The sequence below is a fragment of the Cervus elaphus genome, chromosome X, assembly GCF_910594005.1.
Source record: "Cervus elaphus chromosome X, mCerEla1.1, whole genome shotgun sequence".
Taxonomy (NCBI): Eukaryota; Metazoa; Chordata; class Mammalia; order Artiodactyla; family Cervidae; genus Cervus; species Cervus elaphus.
In genome coordinates, this window is record NC_057848.1 from 54,031,730 (window position 1) to 54,051,094 (window position 19,365).

General features: G+C 39.1%; 1 protein-coding gene across 1 annotated transcript; it reads left to right on the forward strand.

Annotated features, from left to right (window-relative positions):
- The first annotated feature begins 3,290 nt into the window (after positions 1–3,290).
- On the forward strand, positions 3,291–4,223 carry LOC122690314 (olfactory receptor 1361-like). The gene has a single exon (XM_043897373.1). It carries the CDS (start codon positions 3,291–3,293, stop codon positions 4,221–4,223), a length of 933 nt encoding a protein of 310 aa, XP_043753308.1.
- The last annotated feature ends 15,142 nt before the right edge of the window (positions 4,224–19,365 follow it).

Below are 19,365 nucleotides of genomic sequence, written 5' to 3' on the forward strand. Positions count from 1 at the left end.
GCTGATAACATAAGTCCCTTGGGAAGGCAATAGGGGAAGGAATCCAGAATATAGGTGAAGGGATTGGCCTTTAATAATAGGAAGGATGTCCTTCCATAATAACATTAAGAAAGAAGAGGGTAGTGAAACGTTCACAAACTCTTGGTTTGGATGTAGAGTTAAATAGGAAGTGAGGACATTTGCTGGGATTCAGGGTAGGGAGAAAGATATGAGTGATATTTCCAAAGATATTTTTAGTCAAATTCTCAGAATTCCTTTCCCCCTTCCAAAGATCCCCCATGATTAATAAGTGATAATTTAATGCAGCAACTAAGAAAATGGTATCAAGAGCAAGAGTTTATGGTAAGAACCTTGGCTCTGCCATCAAATAGTTGTATGACCTTGGGCAAATCATTTAACCTTTTGGTTTTCAGTTTCCTCCTCTGTGAAAAGGGGATGATATTTTTATCTACCTCAAATTTTATCGTGGAAATAAACTGAGTTAATATATATTAAGGGCTTAGAATAATGCCTGACAAATAATAAGTACTCTTCAGTGTTGCTTTCATTACTAAAGCTCTCCAAATATTACCTGAGTAATATTATTAGATTATATGGAGATACAAAAGATAACTATTAGGTAGAAAGGAAGGTGAAGTTTTCCTTCAAAAGCTGGTATTTCAGTTTTCTAACTAGAGTGAAAATACAACAGGGACATAGGCTTGCTTTCTATTCATATATATATACATATATATATATGACTTATATATATAATTTATATGTATACATTATACTATGCATATAATTAATACAAATTATTCATATATAATAATTATTTCTATTTATAATAAAATATATCAGAAATCAGTGAATATCAATATATCCCAGTAGGGAGGTCTTAGTCCATAGAGGATGGAATTGAGAGTAGCTTCTAATGAGTAGCCTAGAGGATTGTATCCTGAGCCCTAGGGTGATCTTTTTCTAAATCCAAGAGTAGGGACAACACCACCGGTTGAGGTTTTCAGTTCTATTTCAGCCCTCTCCTCTGCCTTTTTCTGTTTTTAGGAAGGGAAAATGTTCACATCTATGGCTGGGAAAATCCCCATTTTTTTTAAGTTGAAGTGGAATTATTTCCTTCTGAAAAGCTTTGGAAATAGCCACAAAACATGCAGGTAAGTTCCATAGGAGAGGGACTCTCAACTCAAATATGCAAACATTTGTTCCTCAAGTTCACTACAAAAGTATTGTGCCAAATCAGTGACTTGAATACACAAGGGTTGAAAAGCTGAATATACTCATGTGTTTGGTTGTAAAAGATGGTGCCAGCTTGGGGAGAGTAGATGAGAACAAGTGATTAAATTGAACTAACTGGTACGATGTTTGAAGATCATATCAGAAACATGGACTGTCAAATTTTGCTAATATAGTCTGCATCAGTGAAGAATCTGTAATAATATGTCAGTTTATTATTTTCAGTACATTCTGTACATATGAAATGGCTAAATGTTGCCTAGCAGAGGTCGCACAAGAACTGATCCTGCCCGGGATTTATAATTAGCACATTTATTTGTTAGTATGCAAATGAGAACTGCTACAGCACTTGGGGAAAATTGTGTTGTTAAGTAAGTGCAACATTTCTCCTGCAATTTTGCTTCAACTATTCATTAGTTCTGCTAACCTCTTTTTTTCAGAGTGTACAAAGCTAAACAGCAAACCAACAGAAGTAGGTGAATTAATACAATGGCAATCCAGTCATGTTAGACTGGAAAGACGGTATGAAGACATACAGATTTTTGAGTAAGTAACAAGTGTGTATTAATAAAATGGATCTCACATTAGCATAGATAAGGTGCAAATTGGAATAAGCAAAGACAAAGCTTCCCATTTGTAGGCCCATCTGCTCTCATTTGGACTTACACAGAGATGGCAAAAACATTTTGGCATCAAGATTCAAAGTCAAGCTCCACCATCTACTAGCTTTTGGACTTCGGCTGAGCAAGCTCTTCTGTGCCTAAAACATAGGTGAGGCTCTTCACAAACACAAAGCCATAAGCAGTATAGTAGTAATATAGCATGGTATTAATAGTTCAGCAAGAAAGGCTCTGAAGTCAGACTGGGCTCAGAATATACACTAGCTATGCATCACTCTTATCAAATTATTTAATTCTTGATTTCTTCATCTGCAAATGGAACATATTCTTAATAGACCTACTTAGCTCACCAAGTTGTGGTGAGTATTTAATAAAATAATTGATGTAAAGCACTTAGCACTTGAATGCAACTGCAACATAGTAAGCCCTCAATAAACACTTGTTGCTAAAGTGTTACCCCTAAATTTTCTTCATTGTGGCTTTTTCCCAAGTAGCTCCACCGTAAATGGTCATGTTAAGAACACTTACCATTGCATTGCTTAATTCAGTGGATATCCCTACAGGACTTCAGCAGCATTTATGGTAATGACTAATTTCTCCTTGTTGAGATGTAAAAACTGGGAAGTTTTCAGAAAGATTTGAGGAAGAGCTAATTAGCAAAAGGATAAAATTTTGGATCAGGTGTTGTAAGTCGAGTGTAGCATCTTTGTCTCTGGAACAGTGAAACATGATCAGCTAAATCATCCTATGTGTATTGAATACTTAACTGCCCGAAGACAGAGGTTCAGCTATATGTTCTCTGAAGGTTTCTTTTTGCCTCTAAAGTCTGTGATTTTTCCAAATTAGTGAATGATAGCAGCTACTATTTCTGAGGCAATAGCTAAAATACAGATATAGGCATTTTACATGTGTCCTTGCCATCGTCACAAAAATCCTATAAAGTGGATATTCTCCACGTTTTATTTTTTCTTTTTTTTCATTTATTTTTATTAGTTGGAGGCTAATTACTTTACAATATTGTAGTGGTTTTTGTCATACATTGACATGAATCAGCCATGGATTTACATCCACGTTTTAAAATGGATGAAATAGGCTTAGAAAAGCACAGAAAACAGTCATGAAGATAGTGAGTCATATGTTCAGAATATTTATTTTTTAATTTATTCACTCATTCGTGTGTAAACGCAACCAATATTTAATGAACACCTACTATGTTCTGGACACTATCTTTAGCACGGGTGTACAGCACTGAACGTAGTAGATAAAATTCATACCCTTATGGAGCTTGTGTTTTAGTAAGCAGAAAATAAGATTCAGAAAAGAAGTTCCAAGGCTTGATTCACTTTTATAATATGGTACAATGTCCTCTGACTAGTTTTGTGTCATGCTACCATTTTACAGTAAAGTCACATTTTTTCCCTTTTTAGACACAGGAGAATCATGCTCCAAGGAAACCAAACTATCTCTGAATTTTTCCTCCTGGGACTCACAGCGGTGTCTGAACAGCAGCAGCACATCTTTGAGCTGTTTTTGTGCATGTATCTGGTTACCATGGTGGGAAATTTACTTATCATCCTGGCTATTGTCAGTGATGCTCACCTCCACAGCCCCATGTACTTCTTCCTTGCCAATCTATCCTTCACCGACATCTGCTTCATATCTACTACAGTCCCCAAAATGTTGGCAGACATCCAAAGCCAGAGCCCAGTCATCTCCTTTGCAGGATGCCTTACACAAATGTACTTTTTTATGTTGCTGGTGGACCTGGACAATTTCCTCTTGGCAGCCATGGCATATGACCGGTACGTTGCCATCTGTCACCCATTACACTATGCTGCATTACTGAGTCTGAAGCGTTGTGCCCTGTTGGTAGTGACTCCATGCGTTGTCTGTAATCTTGTTTCAGTACTTCATCTCGGTCTGCTGGGCCTCTTGAATTTCTGTGATCAGAGAGAAATTCCACACTTCTTCTGTGACCTGGAACCCATTTTAAGACTGGCTTGTTCAGACACTCAGATCAATGACTTGATAGTCCTAGTAATTGGGGGATCAGTTATCTTCATTCCATTCACCTTCATCTGTGTTTCCTATTGCCTTATTGCTTGCACTGTACTTAGGATTCCTTCAGCCAAGGGGAAGTGGAAAACATTCTCCACTTGTGGCTCCCATTTCTTAGCTGTGTCCCTCTTCTACGGATCTATTGGTGGGGTCTACTTTCTTCCCTCTTCTGCCTACTCAGCAGAAAGGGATAAGGTGGCTGCCGTCATGTATTCAGTGGTGACTCCCATGATGAATCCCTTCATCTATAGTCTAAGGAACAAGGACATGAAGGCAGCTGTGAGGAGACTACTTATCAGGAAAAACTATTTCTAGAGATGCTGATTCCTGCCATAAGAAATGCCTATATCACCTTCTTACACTTCAGTGAGCACACAGAGTCCAAAACCTCAGGCTACTGGGCCGCCATGATAGTTTCTTTGCCATCCATTTCCTACCCTGAATCCAGATCCAAGAATCTAGATCAGACTTATCTCTCTAGGTAAAATAATAACAAAACAAAAATGCTCCTTTATTCCATAGTCCTTCACAATTTAGAGTTTCCCCTGAATCAACTAATGGTTGTGTAGTCAGTATTTACTAATTTGGGGTCACCTGCATCGCAGGTGGATTCTTTACCAGCTGAGCTACCAGGGAAGCCCAAAGAATGACAAAGCATCCAGTGCAGCTGGGATGAAGGGTGTTGCAAAGATGGTGAGGGGGTAAGGAATGATGATTCTTACGTTTGGAAATGTAAGTGAGGGCATTTCGAATTACATTGGAATTCGAATTACATTTCGAACTACATTACATTGGAAGTGTAAGTGAGTTGTTTCCTTTCCCCACCTACCAAATCGTACTTGCTAAATCATTGATAGGAAGGAAGGAAAGGAGGGAGGAAGAAAGAAAAAATGAAAATAGCTTAAAATATCTTACAGATAATATCATTTTAAAATTCACAACTTCAAAACAATGACTTGATTCACACAATAATACTTTAAGGTGAATACTGTATAATTCTCATATACTAAGGAAGGAAAAAAGACACATTAATAGAAGAAAAACAAACTAAGGCAAAAAACAATCACAGCATCTGTCCTGCTTTGAGCCCTGCAGAGGCTCCCCAGCAAAGCTAAACTTCTTCAGCATGTAAGATGCTCTACCACCTGCCTTCACTTACATTCCCAAATGTAAGAATCATCATTCCTTACCTCCTCATCATCTTTGCAACACCCTTCATCCCAGCTGCGCTGGATACTTTTTCATTCTTTGGGCTTCCCTGGTAGCTCAGCTGGTAAAGAATCTGCCTGCGATTCAGGTGACGCCGGTTTGATTCCTGGGTCGGGAAGATCCACTGGAGAAGGGATAGGCTACCCACTCCAGTATTCTTGGGCTTTCCTGATGGCTCAGACAAAGAATTTGACTGCAGTGCAGGAGACCTGGATTGGGAAGACCCCCTGGAGAAGAGAAAGGCTAACCACTCCAGTATTCTGGCCTGGAGAAATTCATGAATAGAGGAGCCTGGCAGGCTACAGTCCACGGGGTTGCAAAGAGTCTGACATGACTGAGTGACTTTCCACACATGGATTTGCATTACTCTTTTCTTTGTACAGGTTACATCTTCTCCAGGAATATCTGTTCCATTCCCTCTTCCTGTTACAGACATTTGACACTTTTTAAATGCTCTCTCTCAAGTCTTACATTCTCTGTGACTTATTTCATAATTCCTCCTCCTTTATAGGTAACATTATTCTCTTATCTCCTCTACAATCCTGTAGCATTTTATTTTGCTATTGTATCATTTATCATAATGAATCATAATTATAAAGATATTTATCAACGTTATCCAAGATGATCTGAACTCTTTATAGTATACAGGACTGTTTTTTTCACCTCTGTAGCTCTAGCATGGTATAATGCCTGAAACAGGGTAAGTATTCAGTAAACCAAATTGAATTAAATCATTGTCATCTCTCAAAATAGAAAATTTATTTTTAGTTTATCTTCTGCTGACTTGTTTAGTAATACTAGATGAGTCAATTAAATCCCTCTGAGTTTAGTGTCCCATTGATACGATCCATGAAACACTGTACTAACTTTTGCCTCCTAGTTACCCCCTGATGATAGAGAACACGTTTGAGATTAAAATTTCTGGGACAGAGGCTGTTAAAGTGCCACACTGGGTAAGTGTCAGGAGTCCAAAATAAATCAATAGAAACATAAAGAAAATAATATATTAACATACATAAGAATATGAGGATTTGAGGTGTGTGTATGAAAGCTGACGTGATACCTGGGCTCTTTTATTCTTAATCTGTGACTATCCTAACTTCTAATCATAAAGTAAATGTTAGATTTTCCTGCATCCAATACTGCTAAAATTTATCCCAGTTATACTGTTTGGGTTGAATAAACCTAGCTCTTTGTTTCACCTTCAGGCTGGGTTTGTGGTCTGTTCAGTTCAGTTCAGTCTCTCAATCGTGTCCGACACTTTGTGATCACATAAACCACAGCACGCCAGGCCTCTGTGTCCATCACCAACTGCCGGAGTCTACCCGAAACCATGTCCACTGAGTCGGTGATGCCATCGAACCATCGTATCCTCTGTTGTCCCCTTCTCCTCCTGCCCTCAATCTTTCCCAGCATCAAGGTCTTTTCAAATGAGTCAGCTCTTTGCATCAGGTGGCCAAAGTATGGGAGTTTCAGCTTCCACATTTGTCCTTCCAATGAACACCCAGGACTAATCTCCTTTTAGGATGGACTGGTTGGATCTCCTTGCAGTCCAAGGGACTCTCAAGAGTCTTCTCCAACACCACAGTCCAAAAGCATCAATTCTTCGGTGCTCAGCTTTCTTTATAGTCCATCTCTCACATCCATACATGACCACTGGAAAAACCATAGCCTTGACTAGACGGACCTTTGTTGACAAAGTAATGTCTCTGATTTTTAATATGCTACCTAGGTTGGTCATAACTTTCCTTCCAAGGAGTAACTGTCTTTTAATTTCATGGCTGCAATCACCATCTGCAGTGATTTTGGAGCCCTAAAAAATAAAGTCAATCAGTGTTTCCACTGTTTCTCCATCTATTTGCCATGAAGTGATGGGACCAGATGCCATGATCTTAGTTTTCTGAATGTTGAGCTTTAAGTCAACTTTTTCAATCTCCTCTTTCACTTTCATCAAGAAGCTTTTTAGTTCTTCTTCATTTTCTGCCATAAGGGTGGTGTCATCTGCATATCTGAGGGTATTGGTATTTCTCCCAGCAATCCTGATTCGGGTTTGTGCTTCTTCCAGCCCAACGTTTCTCATGATGTACTCTGCATATAAGTTAAACAAGCAGGGTGACAATATACAGCCTTGATGTACTCCTTTCCCTATTTGGAACCAGTCTGTTGTTCCATGTCTAGTTCTAACTGTTGCTTCCTGACCTGCATACAGGTTTCTCAAGAGGCAGGTCAGGTGGTCTGGTATTCCCATCTCCTTCAGAATTTCCCACAATTTATTGTGATCCACACAGTCAAAGGCTTTGGCATAGTCAATAAAGCAGAAGTAGATGTCTTTCTGGAACTCTCTTGCTTTTTCAATGATCCAGCGGATGTTGGCGATTTGATCTCTAGCTACTCTGTCTTTTCTAAAACCAGCTTGAACATCTGAAAGTTCGTGGTTCACGTATTGCTGAAGCCTGGCTTGGAGAATTTTCAGCATAACTTTACTAGTATGTGAGATGAGTGCAATTGTGTGGTAGTTTGAGCATTCTTTGGCATTGCATTTCTTTGGGATTAGAATGAAAACTGACCTTTTCCAGTCCTGTGGCCACTGCTGAGTTTTCCAAATTTGCTAGCATATTGAGTGCAGCACTTTCACAGCATCATCTTTAGGATTTGAAATAGCTCAGTTGTAATTCCATCACCTCCACTGGCTTTATTCACAGTCATGCTTCCTAAGGCCCACTTGACTTCACATTCCAGGATGTCTGGCTCTAGGTCAGTGTGAGCGATCACACCATTGTGATTATCTGGGTCATGAAGATCTTTTTTGTACAGTTCTTCTGTGTATTCTTGCCACCTCTTCTTAACATCCTCTGCTTCTGTTAAATTCATACCATTTCTATCCTTTATTGTGCCCGTCTTTGCATGAAATGTTCCCTTCATATCTCTAATTTTCCTGAAGAGATCTCTAGTCTTTTCCATTCTGTTGTTTTCCTCTATTTCTTTGGATTGATAGCTAAGGAAGGCTTTCTTACCTCTCCTTTCTATTCTTTGGATCTCGGCATTCAAATGGAATATCTTTCCTTTTCTCCTTTGCTTTTCACTTCTCTTCTTTTCACAGCTATTTGTAAGGTCTCCTCAGACAGCCATTTTGCTTTTTTGCATTTCTTTTTCTTTCGGATGGTCTTGATTCCTGTCTCCTGTACAATGCAACGAACCTCCAGCTCTGTTGTGACACCACAATACTCTGGTCTGTGAGTGCAAAGTATAGTTTGCAGACCTGTGCTAGTTACAAAACTATTTGTTACTGATCAGCTGGGGGATTGATGTTAGCTAAGTTTAAAAACTGAGATGAATATTTAGAAACAGAATAATTTCACATTTTTTGGTACCCTCCAGGAGTCTGTTTCCCCAGTCCTGTGTAAGTTCTGGCAGCTCTATGGTCAGGTTAGTGGCGACCTCCTCCAAGAGGGCTTATGCCATACCCAGGTCTGCTGCAACCAGAGGCTCTGCCCCTGTGGCAGACCACTGCTGACCCGTACCTCCACAGGTACACAACAAACTGTGGAAAACTCTTTTTGTGTGTGTGTGTAAAACTCTTAAACAGATGGGAATACCAGACCACCTTATATGCCTCCGGAGAAATCTGTATGCAGGTCAAGAAGCAACAGTTAGAACTGGACATGGAACAACAGACTGGTTCCAAATAGGGAAAGGAGTATGTCAGGGATGTATATTGTCACCCTGCTTATTTAACTTATATGCAGAGTACATCATGCGAAACGCTGAGCTGGATGAAGCACAAGCTGGAATCAAGATTGCCAGGAGAAATATCAATAACCTCAGATATGCAGATGACACCACCCTCATGGCAGAAAGTGAAGAAGAACTAAAGAGCCTCTTGATGAAAGTGAAAGTGGTGAGTGAAAAAGTTGACTTAAAACTCAGCAGTCAGAAAACTAAGATCAAGGCATCTGGTCCCATTACTTCATGGCAAATAGATAGGGAAGCAATGGAAACAGTGACATACTTTATTTTTTAGGGCTCCAAAATCACTGCAGATGGTGACTGCAGCCATGAAATTAAAAGACACTTGCTCCTTGGAAGAAAAGCTATGACAAACTTAGACAGCATATTAAAAAGCAGAGACATCACTTTGCCAAAAAAGGTCGGTCTAGTCAAAGCTATGGTTTTCCCAGTAGTTATGTATGGATGTGAGAGTTAGACCATAAAGAAAGCTGAGCACCGAAGAATTGATGCTTTTGGACTGTGGCGTTGGAGAAGACTCTTGAGAGTCCCTTGAACTGCAAGGAGATCCAACCAGTCCATCCTAAAGGAAATCAGTCCTGAATATTCATTGGAAAGACTGATGCTGAAGCTGAAACTCCAGTACTTTTGCTACCTGATGGGAAGAACTGACTCATTGGAAAAGACCTGGATGCTGGGAAAGATTGAAGGTGGGAGGAGAAGGGAATGACAGAGGATGAGATGGTTGGATGGCATCACTGACTCGATGGACATGAGTTTGAGTAAGCTCCCTTAGTTGGTGATGGACAGGGAAGTCTGGTGTGCTGCAGTCCATGGGGTTGCAAAGCATCGGACATGACTGAGTAACTGAACTGGGCTGAATTTCACATTGCTATGAAGTTGTTTCATTTTACAAAAGTATCAGTCTACAACAATTTGGAAATTAAAAAATTCTAGAAACACTAGATTCTTCTCTTTCTCCTCCTCCTTTTTCTTCTCCTTATCTTCCCATTCCTCCCTCCTCCCCGCAATTTCTCCTCCTCCTTCATCTTCTTCAACATACAATCTTAAGCAGGACTCTGTATGATGAGTAACTTTTTAACAAATGCCATCATGATCTGATATTGGCTTGTTAATTTTAAACATCAATTAAAGCATTTCCAAAATATACAAACAGCTCATACAGGTTAATATAAAAAAAAACCCAATCGAAAAATGGATAGAAAATCTGAATAGCCATTTCTCCAGAGAAGACATGCAGATGGCCAACAGGCACATAAAAGATGTTTAACATTGCTAATTATTACAGAAATGCAAATCAAAACTACAATGAGGTACCACCTCACACCGATAAGAATGGCATCATTAAAAAGTTTACAAACAATAAATACTGAAGAGGATGTGTTGAAAAGGGAACCCTCCTACACTGTTAGAAATGTAAATTGGTGCAGCCACTATGGAAAATAGTATGGAGGTTCCTTAAAAAATTAAAAATAGAGCTACTGTATGTTCCTGCAATTCTACTCCTGAACATATATGTGGAAAAGATGAAAATCCTAATTTGAATAGATACATGCACCCCAATATTCATAACAGCACTATTTATAATAGCTAATATGTGGAAGCAACATAAATGTTCATCAACAGATGAATGAATGAGGAGGGTGTGGTGTATATATATATATTAATACATACATATATGTATGAAAAATTGCTCAGCCATAAAAATGAAATAATGCCATTTGCAGCAACATGAATGGCCCTAGAGATTCTCATACTAAGTGAAATGAGTGAGTAAGACAGAGAAAGACAAATCTCATGTCTGATATCACTTCTACATGGAATCTAAAATATGACACAAATGAACCTATCTACAAAACAGAAACAGACTTGCCAATGTAGGTAACAGACTACTGGTTAGCAAAGAGGAAAGGGGGACTAAATTATGAATTTGAGTTTAACAGAGACACACAACTATATATAACATAGATAAGCAAAAAGGACCTACTGTATAGCACAGGGAACTGTATTCATTATCTCATAATAACTTACAATGGGAAAGAATCTGAAAAAGAATATATATATATATGTGTGTGTGTGTGTGTGTGTATGTATACTGAATCACTTTGCTGTACAGTTGAAACATTGTAAATCAGCTATACTTCACTTAAATAAATAACTGAAAATATTAAAAATTAAAAATAACTTAAAAAATCAATTAAGTCAGTTCAGTCGCTAAGCTGTGTTCGACTGTTTGCAATCCCATGGACTGAAGCACACCAGGCTTCCCTATCGATCACCAGCTGGGGAGCTTGCTCAAACTCATGTCCATCAAGTCACTGATGACATCCAACCATCTCACCCTCTGTCGTCCCCTTCTCCTCCTGCCTTCAATCTGTCCCAGCATCAGGGTCTTTTCCAATGAGTCAGTACTTCTCAACAGGTGGCCGAAGTATTGGAGCTTCAGTTTTAGCATCAGTCCTTCCAATGAATATATTCAGGACTGATTTCCTTTAGGATGGACTGGTTGGATCTCCTTGCAGTTCAAGGAGTCTTCTCCAACACCACAGTTTGAAAGGCTCAGTTCTTCCTCACCCAGATTTCCTTAAGTTCCAACTCTCACATCCATACATGACTGTTGGAAAAACAATAGCTTTGACTAGATGGACCTTTGATGGCAGAGTAATGTTTCGACTTTTTAACATGCTGTCTAGATTGGTCATAGCTTTTCTTCCAAGGAGCAAGTGTCTTTTAATTTCAAGTCTGCAGTCATCATCTGCAGTGATTTTGGAGCCCAAGAAAATAAAGTCTGTCACTGTTTCCATTGTTTCCCCATCTATTTGCCATGAAGTGATGGGACCAGATGCCATGATCTTTGTTTTTTAAAAGTTGAGTTGTAAGCCAGGATTTTCACTCTCCTCTTTCACTTTCATCAAGAAGCTCTTTAGTTCCTCTTCGCTTTCTGCCATATGGGTGGTATCATCTGCCTATGTGAGATTCTTGATATTTCTTCTGGCAATCTTGATTCCAGCTTGTGCTTCATCCAGCCCAGCATTTAGCATGATGTACTCTACATACAGGTCAGTTTTCATTCCAATTCCACAGAAAGGCAAGGCCAAACAATGTTCAAACTCATTGAACATTGCACTCATCTCATATGCTAGCAAATTAATGCTCCAAATTCTCCAAGTGAGGCTTCAACAGTAAGTGAACTGAGAACTTCCAGATGTTCAACCTGGGTTCAGAAAAGGCAGAGGAACCAGAGATCAAATTGCCAACATCCACTGGATCATAGAAAAAGCAACAGAGTTCCAGAAAAAAATATCAACTTTTGCTTTATTGACTATGCCAAAGCCTTTGAATGTGTGGATCACAAAAAACTGTGAAAAATTCTTAAAGAGATGGGAATGCCAGACCACCTTATCTGCCTCCTGAGAAATCTCTATGCAGGTCAAGAAGCAACAGTTAGAACCGAACATAGAACAACAAATTATTTCCAAATTGGGAAATGAGTATGTCAAAGCTGTATGTTGTCCCCCTGCTTATTTAACTTGTATGCAGAGTACATCATGTGAAATGCCGGGCTGGATGCAGCACAAGCTGGAATCAAGATTGCTGGGAGAAATATCAATACCTTCAGATATGCAGATGACACCACCCTTATGGAAGAAAGTGAATAGGAACTGAATAGCCTCTTGATGAAAGTGACAGAGGAGAGTGAAAATCCTGGCTTACAGCTCAACTTTCAAAAAACTAAGATCATGGCATCTGGTCCCATCACTTCATGGCAAATAGATGGGGAAATAATGGAAACAGTGACAGACTTTAGTTTTGGGGGGTCCAAAATCACTGCAGATGGTGACTGCAGCCATGAAATTAAAAGACATTTGTTCCTTGGAAGAAAAGCTATGACAAACCTAGACAGCATATTAACAAGTAGAGACATTACTTTGCCAACCGAAGTCCATCTCATCAAAGCTATGGTTTTTCCATTAGTCATGTATGGATGTGACAGTTGGACCATAAAGAAAGCTGAGCACCAAAGAATTGATGCTTTTGAACTGTGGAGTTGGAGAAGACTCTTGAGATTCCCTTGAACTGCAAGGAGATCTAACCAGTGAATCCTAAAGGAAATCAGTCTTGAATATTCATTGGAGGGACTGATGCTGAAGCTGAAGCTCCAATACTTCAGCCACATGATGGAAAGAACTGACTCATTGTAAAGACCCTGATGTTGGGAAAGACTGAAGGCAGGAGAAGGGAAAGACAGAGGATGAGATGGTTGGATGGCATCAGCAACTAGATGGACATGAGTTTGAGCAAGCTCCGGGAGTTGGTGATGGACAGAGATACCTGGTGTGATACAGTCCATGGGTATGCAAAGAGTTGGACATGACCAATCAACTGAACTGACTGACTCACTCTGCATGTTAGTTAAGTAAGGCTGTATACTGGTGATGTACTCCTTTCTCAAATTGGAACCAGTCCATTGTTCCATATCCAGTTCTAACTATCGCTTCTTGACCTGCATACAGATTTCTCAGGAGGCAGGTAAGGTGGTCTGGTATTCCCATTTCTCTAAGAATTTTTCACCATTTGTTGTGATCCACAGAGTCAAAGGCTTTAGCATAGTCAGTGAAGCAGAAGTAGATGCTTTTCTGGAAGTATCTTCCTTTTTCTATGAACTAACCGATGTTGGCAATTTGATCTCTGATTCCTCTGCCTTTTCTAAATCCAGTTTGAACATCTGGACATTCTCAGTTCATGTACTGTTGAAGCCTCACTTGGAGAATTTTGAGCATTACTTTGCCAGTGTGTGAGATGAGTGCAATTTTGTGGTATCTTGAACATTGTTTGGTATTGCCTTTCTTTGGGATTGGAATGAAAACTTACCTTATCCAGTCCTGTGGCCACTGCTGAGTTTTCCAGATTTGCTGGCATATTGAGCGCAGCACTTTCACAGCATCATCTTTTAAGATTTGAATAGCTTAGCTGGAATTCCATCACCTCCACTAGCTTTGTTGGTAGTGAAGCTTCCCAAGGTCCACCTGACCTCGAACTCCAGGATGTTCAGCTCTAGATGAGTGATCACACCATTGTGCTTATCTGGGTCATTGAGATCTCTTTTTGTATAGTTGTTCTGTGTATTCTTTCACCTCTTCTTGATATCTTCTACTTCTGTTAGGTCCATACCATTTGTCTTTTATTGTGCCCATTTTTGCATAAAATGTTCCCTTGGTATCTCTAATTTTTTTTTTTTGAGGAGATGACTACTCTTTCCCATTCTATTGTTTTCATCTATTTCTTTTCATTGATCACTGAGGAAGGCTTTCTTATCTCTCAGTGATCTCTTTAATCTCTTAAGAGAAAGAGATTTCAGTAATCTCTTACCTTTCCTTGCTATTCTTTGGAACTCTGCATTAAGATGAGTATATCTTTCCTTTTCTCCTTTGCCTTTTGCTTCTCTTCATTTCTCAGCTATTTGTAAGGCTACCTCAAACAACCATTTTGTCTTTTTGTACTCCTTTTTCGTGGGTATGGTTTTGATCACCACCTCCTGTACAATGCTACGAACCTCCACCCATAGTTCTTCAGGCACTCTATCAGATCTAATCCCTTTAATCTATTTGTCACTTTCAATGTATAATTGTACAGAATTTGATTTAGGTCATACCTGAATGGTCTAGTGGCTTTCCCTACTTTCTTCAATTTAGTCTAAACTTGGCAATAAGGAGTTTATGACTTGAGCCATGGGCAGCTCCCAGTCTTGTTTTTGCTGACTGTATAGAGCTTCTCCATCTATTCCAAGTCATCTGGAAGTTTACCTCAAAGATGATAGGGATTTTAGAAACTTTCCAAAATAAAGAAAGAAGATAACTTGAAAATCAAAATATATGTAGAAGAAAGAGAAGAGTGGTATGAAGAATCAGAGCAAAGAATTTAGTCCAAAGTAATTTAATTTTGTATCAAACATTAAAAAATGTAAGAAGTTTCTCAAGTATTTTCTTGTGTGGTTCTTACCCAGGCTGAGCTTGAAACTTATAGAGGAACTTTTTCAAGAAATCTATCACTTTCATTTTTCTTATGCAATATATAATGGGATTTGACAGAAGAATTAATACCATGTAGAAAATTGATATGACTTGGTCTTGGTCAAGAGAATAGCTGGAAGAATGTCACATGTAACTAAATATAATGGCCCCATAGAATAGAGTGACATCTGTCAGGTGAGAAGGTAAAGTTGAAAAGACTTTGGATTTGACTTCATTTAAGAAGATCCTCAAGAGAGTGGCGACAATGAATATGTAGAAGACAAAGATCATCTAGGTGAGGCCCCCAGTGAAAAAGAACAAGTAATTCATTATGTGGGTGTTTGAGAACGAGAGTATCAAGAGTGGAGAATTATCACAAAAGTAGCTGCTGATGATTTGGACTCATAACTCCATCACTAGTTAGATGTAACAAACCTGGGATATGGTTAACGGATAGAGCTGGAGATATCTGATTGTGAAGTAAAGTTCCCAGGTCAGGGAGGCTAGAAGATAGCATTTAATACTCACAGAAAATAATGTATCAGCATTCAAATCACATACCAGGAAAAGAAAATGGTCCTCTTTTCTGCCCAAAATTTCACCAGCATCTTGGAGACTGTGGCAGGGGAAAACCAGAAATCTGTGAAGGATAAACTTTAGAGGAACAAATACATGGTAATTTGAAAATTGGACAAATGTTGATAAGGATGAGCAAGTCAAATTTCCCACCAAAGGATGCATATATACCGAGATAAGCACCCCAAAGGGAACACTTGAAATTGTGATCACATGTAATTCTATGTAAAAATAAATTTTGTCAGCAAACTGCCTTTCTTTTGGACATCCCTCATCTCAACTACTGCATCTTACTAGCTCAACAGACGAGATTTCATTGGTAAGAATATTAATAGTTAGATTTTCTGTACACACACACAGAGCAATCTATGGAGATATGTAGAATATAGACTGAATATAGACTGCTGCTTAATAGAAAAGTGCAGATTGTCTTAGTCAGTTTGTGCTGGTATAACAAAATACCGTAGACTGGGTGGCTTAAACAACAAATGTTTATTTCTCACAGATGAGAAGCTAGAAGGTCCATGACCAAGATGATGGCAGATCAGTGTCTGGTGAGAGCTCTCTTCCTGATTTTCAGATGGCTTCCTTCTTGCAATACCCTCATATAAGAGGAGAAGGAGAGGGAACAGGAGGTAGAGAAACAGAAAGACAGAGAGAGGAAGAGAGAGAGAGATCCCCATCTCTTCCTCTTGTTATGAGGGTATAAATCTCATCATGAAAGCCCCACCTTTGTGATCTTTCTAAACCCAATTACCTCTCAAATCCGCCACCCCCTGCTACAGTCACACTGGAGACTAGATTTTCAACAGACATAATTCAGTTCAGTTCAGTTGCTCAGTTGTGTCCGACGCTTTGCAACCCCATGGACTGCATGCAGCATGCCAGGCTTCCCTGTCCATCACCAACTCCTGGAGCTTACTCAAACTCATGTCCATTGAGTTGGTGATACCATCCAACCATCTCATCCTCTGTCGTCCCCTTCTCCTCCCACCTTCAATCTTCCCCAGCATCAGGGTCTTTTCAAATGAGTCAGTTCTTCCCATCAGGTGGCCATAGTATTGGAGTTTCAGCTTCAGCATCAGTCTTTCCAATGAATATTCAGGACTGATCTCCTTTAGGATGGACTGGTTGGATCTCCTTGCAGTTCAAGGGACTCCCAAAAGTCTTCTCCAACACCACAGTTCAAAACCATCAATTCTTCGGCACTCAGCTATCTTTATGGTCCAACTCTAACATACATACATGACTACTGGAAAAACCATAGCTTTGACTAGACAGACCTTTGTTGGTAAAGTAACGTCTCTGCTTTTTAATATGCTGTCTAGGTTGGTCATAACTTTTCTTCCAAGGAGCAAACGTCTTTTAATTTCATGGCTGCAAAATTGAGGGGATACAATCATTCAGTCCATAGCACATATCTTTATTCTGAGAACGTAAGGCAGAGGCTCTCTTTTAGATCTCACCTGGAAAAGAGTGATTAAGTTGCTACCTCATGTCGACCAGATCAATCCACTGTGCAAATACAGTAGTTCCATAATCTCTTATATCTCCTATGTAGAGCACAACCTTGCATGCAGTAGATGCTTTGAGAAATTTTCATACTCTTTGGCTATGTAATCCAACTTTTGGGAAAGTAAGTGAAAAATAATCCAGAACAGGGAAACAATATTTAGTACAAAGTAATGAACTCTGAAGGTCACTGCATTTTAAAATTAACTTGTATTTTGTGTATTCCAATGCTTTGTGTAGGCTTTCCAGCTGGCTCAGTGGTAAAGAATCTGCCTTTCAAAGCAGGAGATGCGGAGAGGAGACACAGTTCAATCCCTGGGTCAGGAAGACTCCCTGGAGGAGGAAATGACAACCCACTCTGATATTCTTGCCTGGAAAATCTCATGGACAGAGGAGCCTGCAGGCTACAGTCCCTGAGGTTGCAAAGAGTCAAACACAACTTAGCGACTAAACAACAACAATATGCAATATGACTGCTTGCTTTCTGAAGTTCATTAGCTCTCCACGTACATTTACTGAGGACCTTGATAGGTCACACAACATTTTACTTCTGGTAGCACAGATATAAAAATACAATTGCTGCCCAGAAGGAGCTCACAAGTTAGAAGTGGAGATAGCCACAGTACAGGGTAAGAAGTGCAGGTAGGGAAACATATAAGTACTGAGTCCAAATATGTGGTGAGTACATCTGCTGCCTTGTGTAGGACTTTGGGACACACCAGTTTAAGACTCCCCAAAAGCTTAAACTGGAATTCAGATTGCTTTGGAATGTACCACGCTGAGGCAAATGATCTGCTAATTCAACATGACCATGGAATCGAAATGCTGTATGCCTCTAAGACCTTATCACACAGTGCCTTCACATACTTGCCTTACTTCTGCTAAGACTTTAGACTTTTCAAAATTATATGTTTGCTTAAGAATAGGCAGTTCTGGTGCTCCCAAAGAAAGTGCCCTTCAAGCATGGAGATGAACCAATAGTCCAGGGCACAGAAATAACCTACACTCTTGTGAATAGATGGAGCACAATGCCAGGTGGAAAAAAAGATGCATTCATTTTGCTTTCACAGAGGTCAAAGAATGTTTGCTAACACAATCACAAAGGTCAATTAATTGAATCACGCCTCTAAAAATGATGCTTTTTGTTGTTATTTTAAATGGAGAAAACAAAAATTCTTGATTTAAAATCTCCCAGGCCAATCAAAGAAAGCATACCTTAGATTCTAGTATCTCCAGGAAAGTTCTCAATCATCAGTGCTCATCAGAATCCCATGGGCTGCTACTACGGACCTATACTGAATCTACTTAATCAGAATCTCTGCATGTGGGTCCTCATTACATGTTTTTATTTTTGGAGGATGATAAATTTTATTGAGGTGTAATTTTCATTCAAAAATGTACCCAATCTAAGTGTACAGTTCAGGGAATAGGAACTTGTGTAACTAACACTCCACAAACAGAAAAAAAAATTTATATAACTTCAGAAAGTTCCCTCTTACCCCATCCTAATCAGTCTATCCCATCTTTGGTGCCAGGCAACCACTGATCTCTTTCACTGTGTATCATTAGTTTGTCTGTCCTGGAATTTCACATAAGTGAATTCATAGAACATATCATTTTCTAAAGTTTCCACAAGTGATTATAATGGACAGTTAATATTGAGAACCACTGATATAGAAGATTCCATAAAAGATAGTCATGATAATGAGCATGAGCTGGATATAAGCCAAATGGTTTTAACTCTAGAAACATATGTTTATTTAAATTATGGTTTGAAAAGTCATCCTATTAAAATTCCTATGATTCAAAACTAAAGGCCATGAAAAATTATTGGATGAAAACTGAAATTTATATTGAACCACATCATGAAAACCTATCATGTGTCAATTACTATATAACTAAGAAACACATATATTAATATTTCTCAGACTTCATTGTCAAATGCCAAACATCCTCCTCCAACTTAAAAAAAAATCTGCCTCAATGGGAAGTCATCCAGGTATGAGAGTACATTATTTAGCAGTATAAGACTGCAGTGTGCAAGGAGAATGAGGTCTGGGGTTGAGGATACATTTTAATAGACTCAATCATGAGCACCATAATAAGGCTTGCTGGCATGAACTGAATCAGTAAATATGTATACAAGACCAATTAGCGGTTGTCATGGAACAATGGTCTGAACTCTGCCACTGTCTCCATGGGTATCTTTGCATCTTTGCTCTCAAGATTCCCCATTTACAAATGAGATGCTTTCAAAGGTTACTTCTGACCTCAACACTCTGTGATCTCTTTCAGTGTATTTCTTGATAAAAAGTATTGCCTAACACCAGTGCTAAATGTTAGTTGGTACTGTAAGTGAAAATGAAAGTCTCTCAGTCGTGTCAGACTCTGCGGCCCCATGG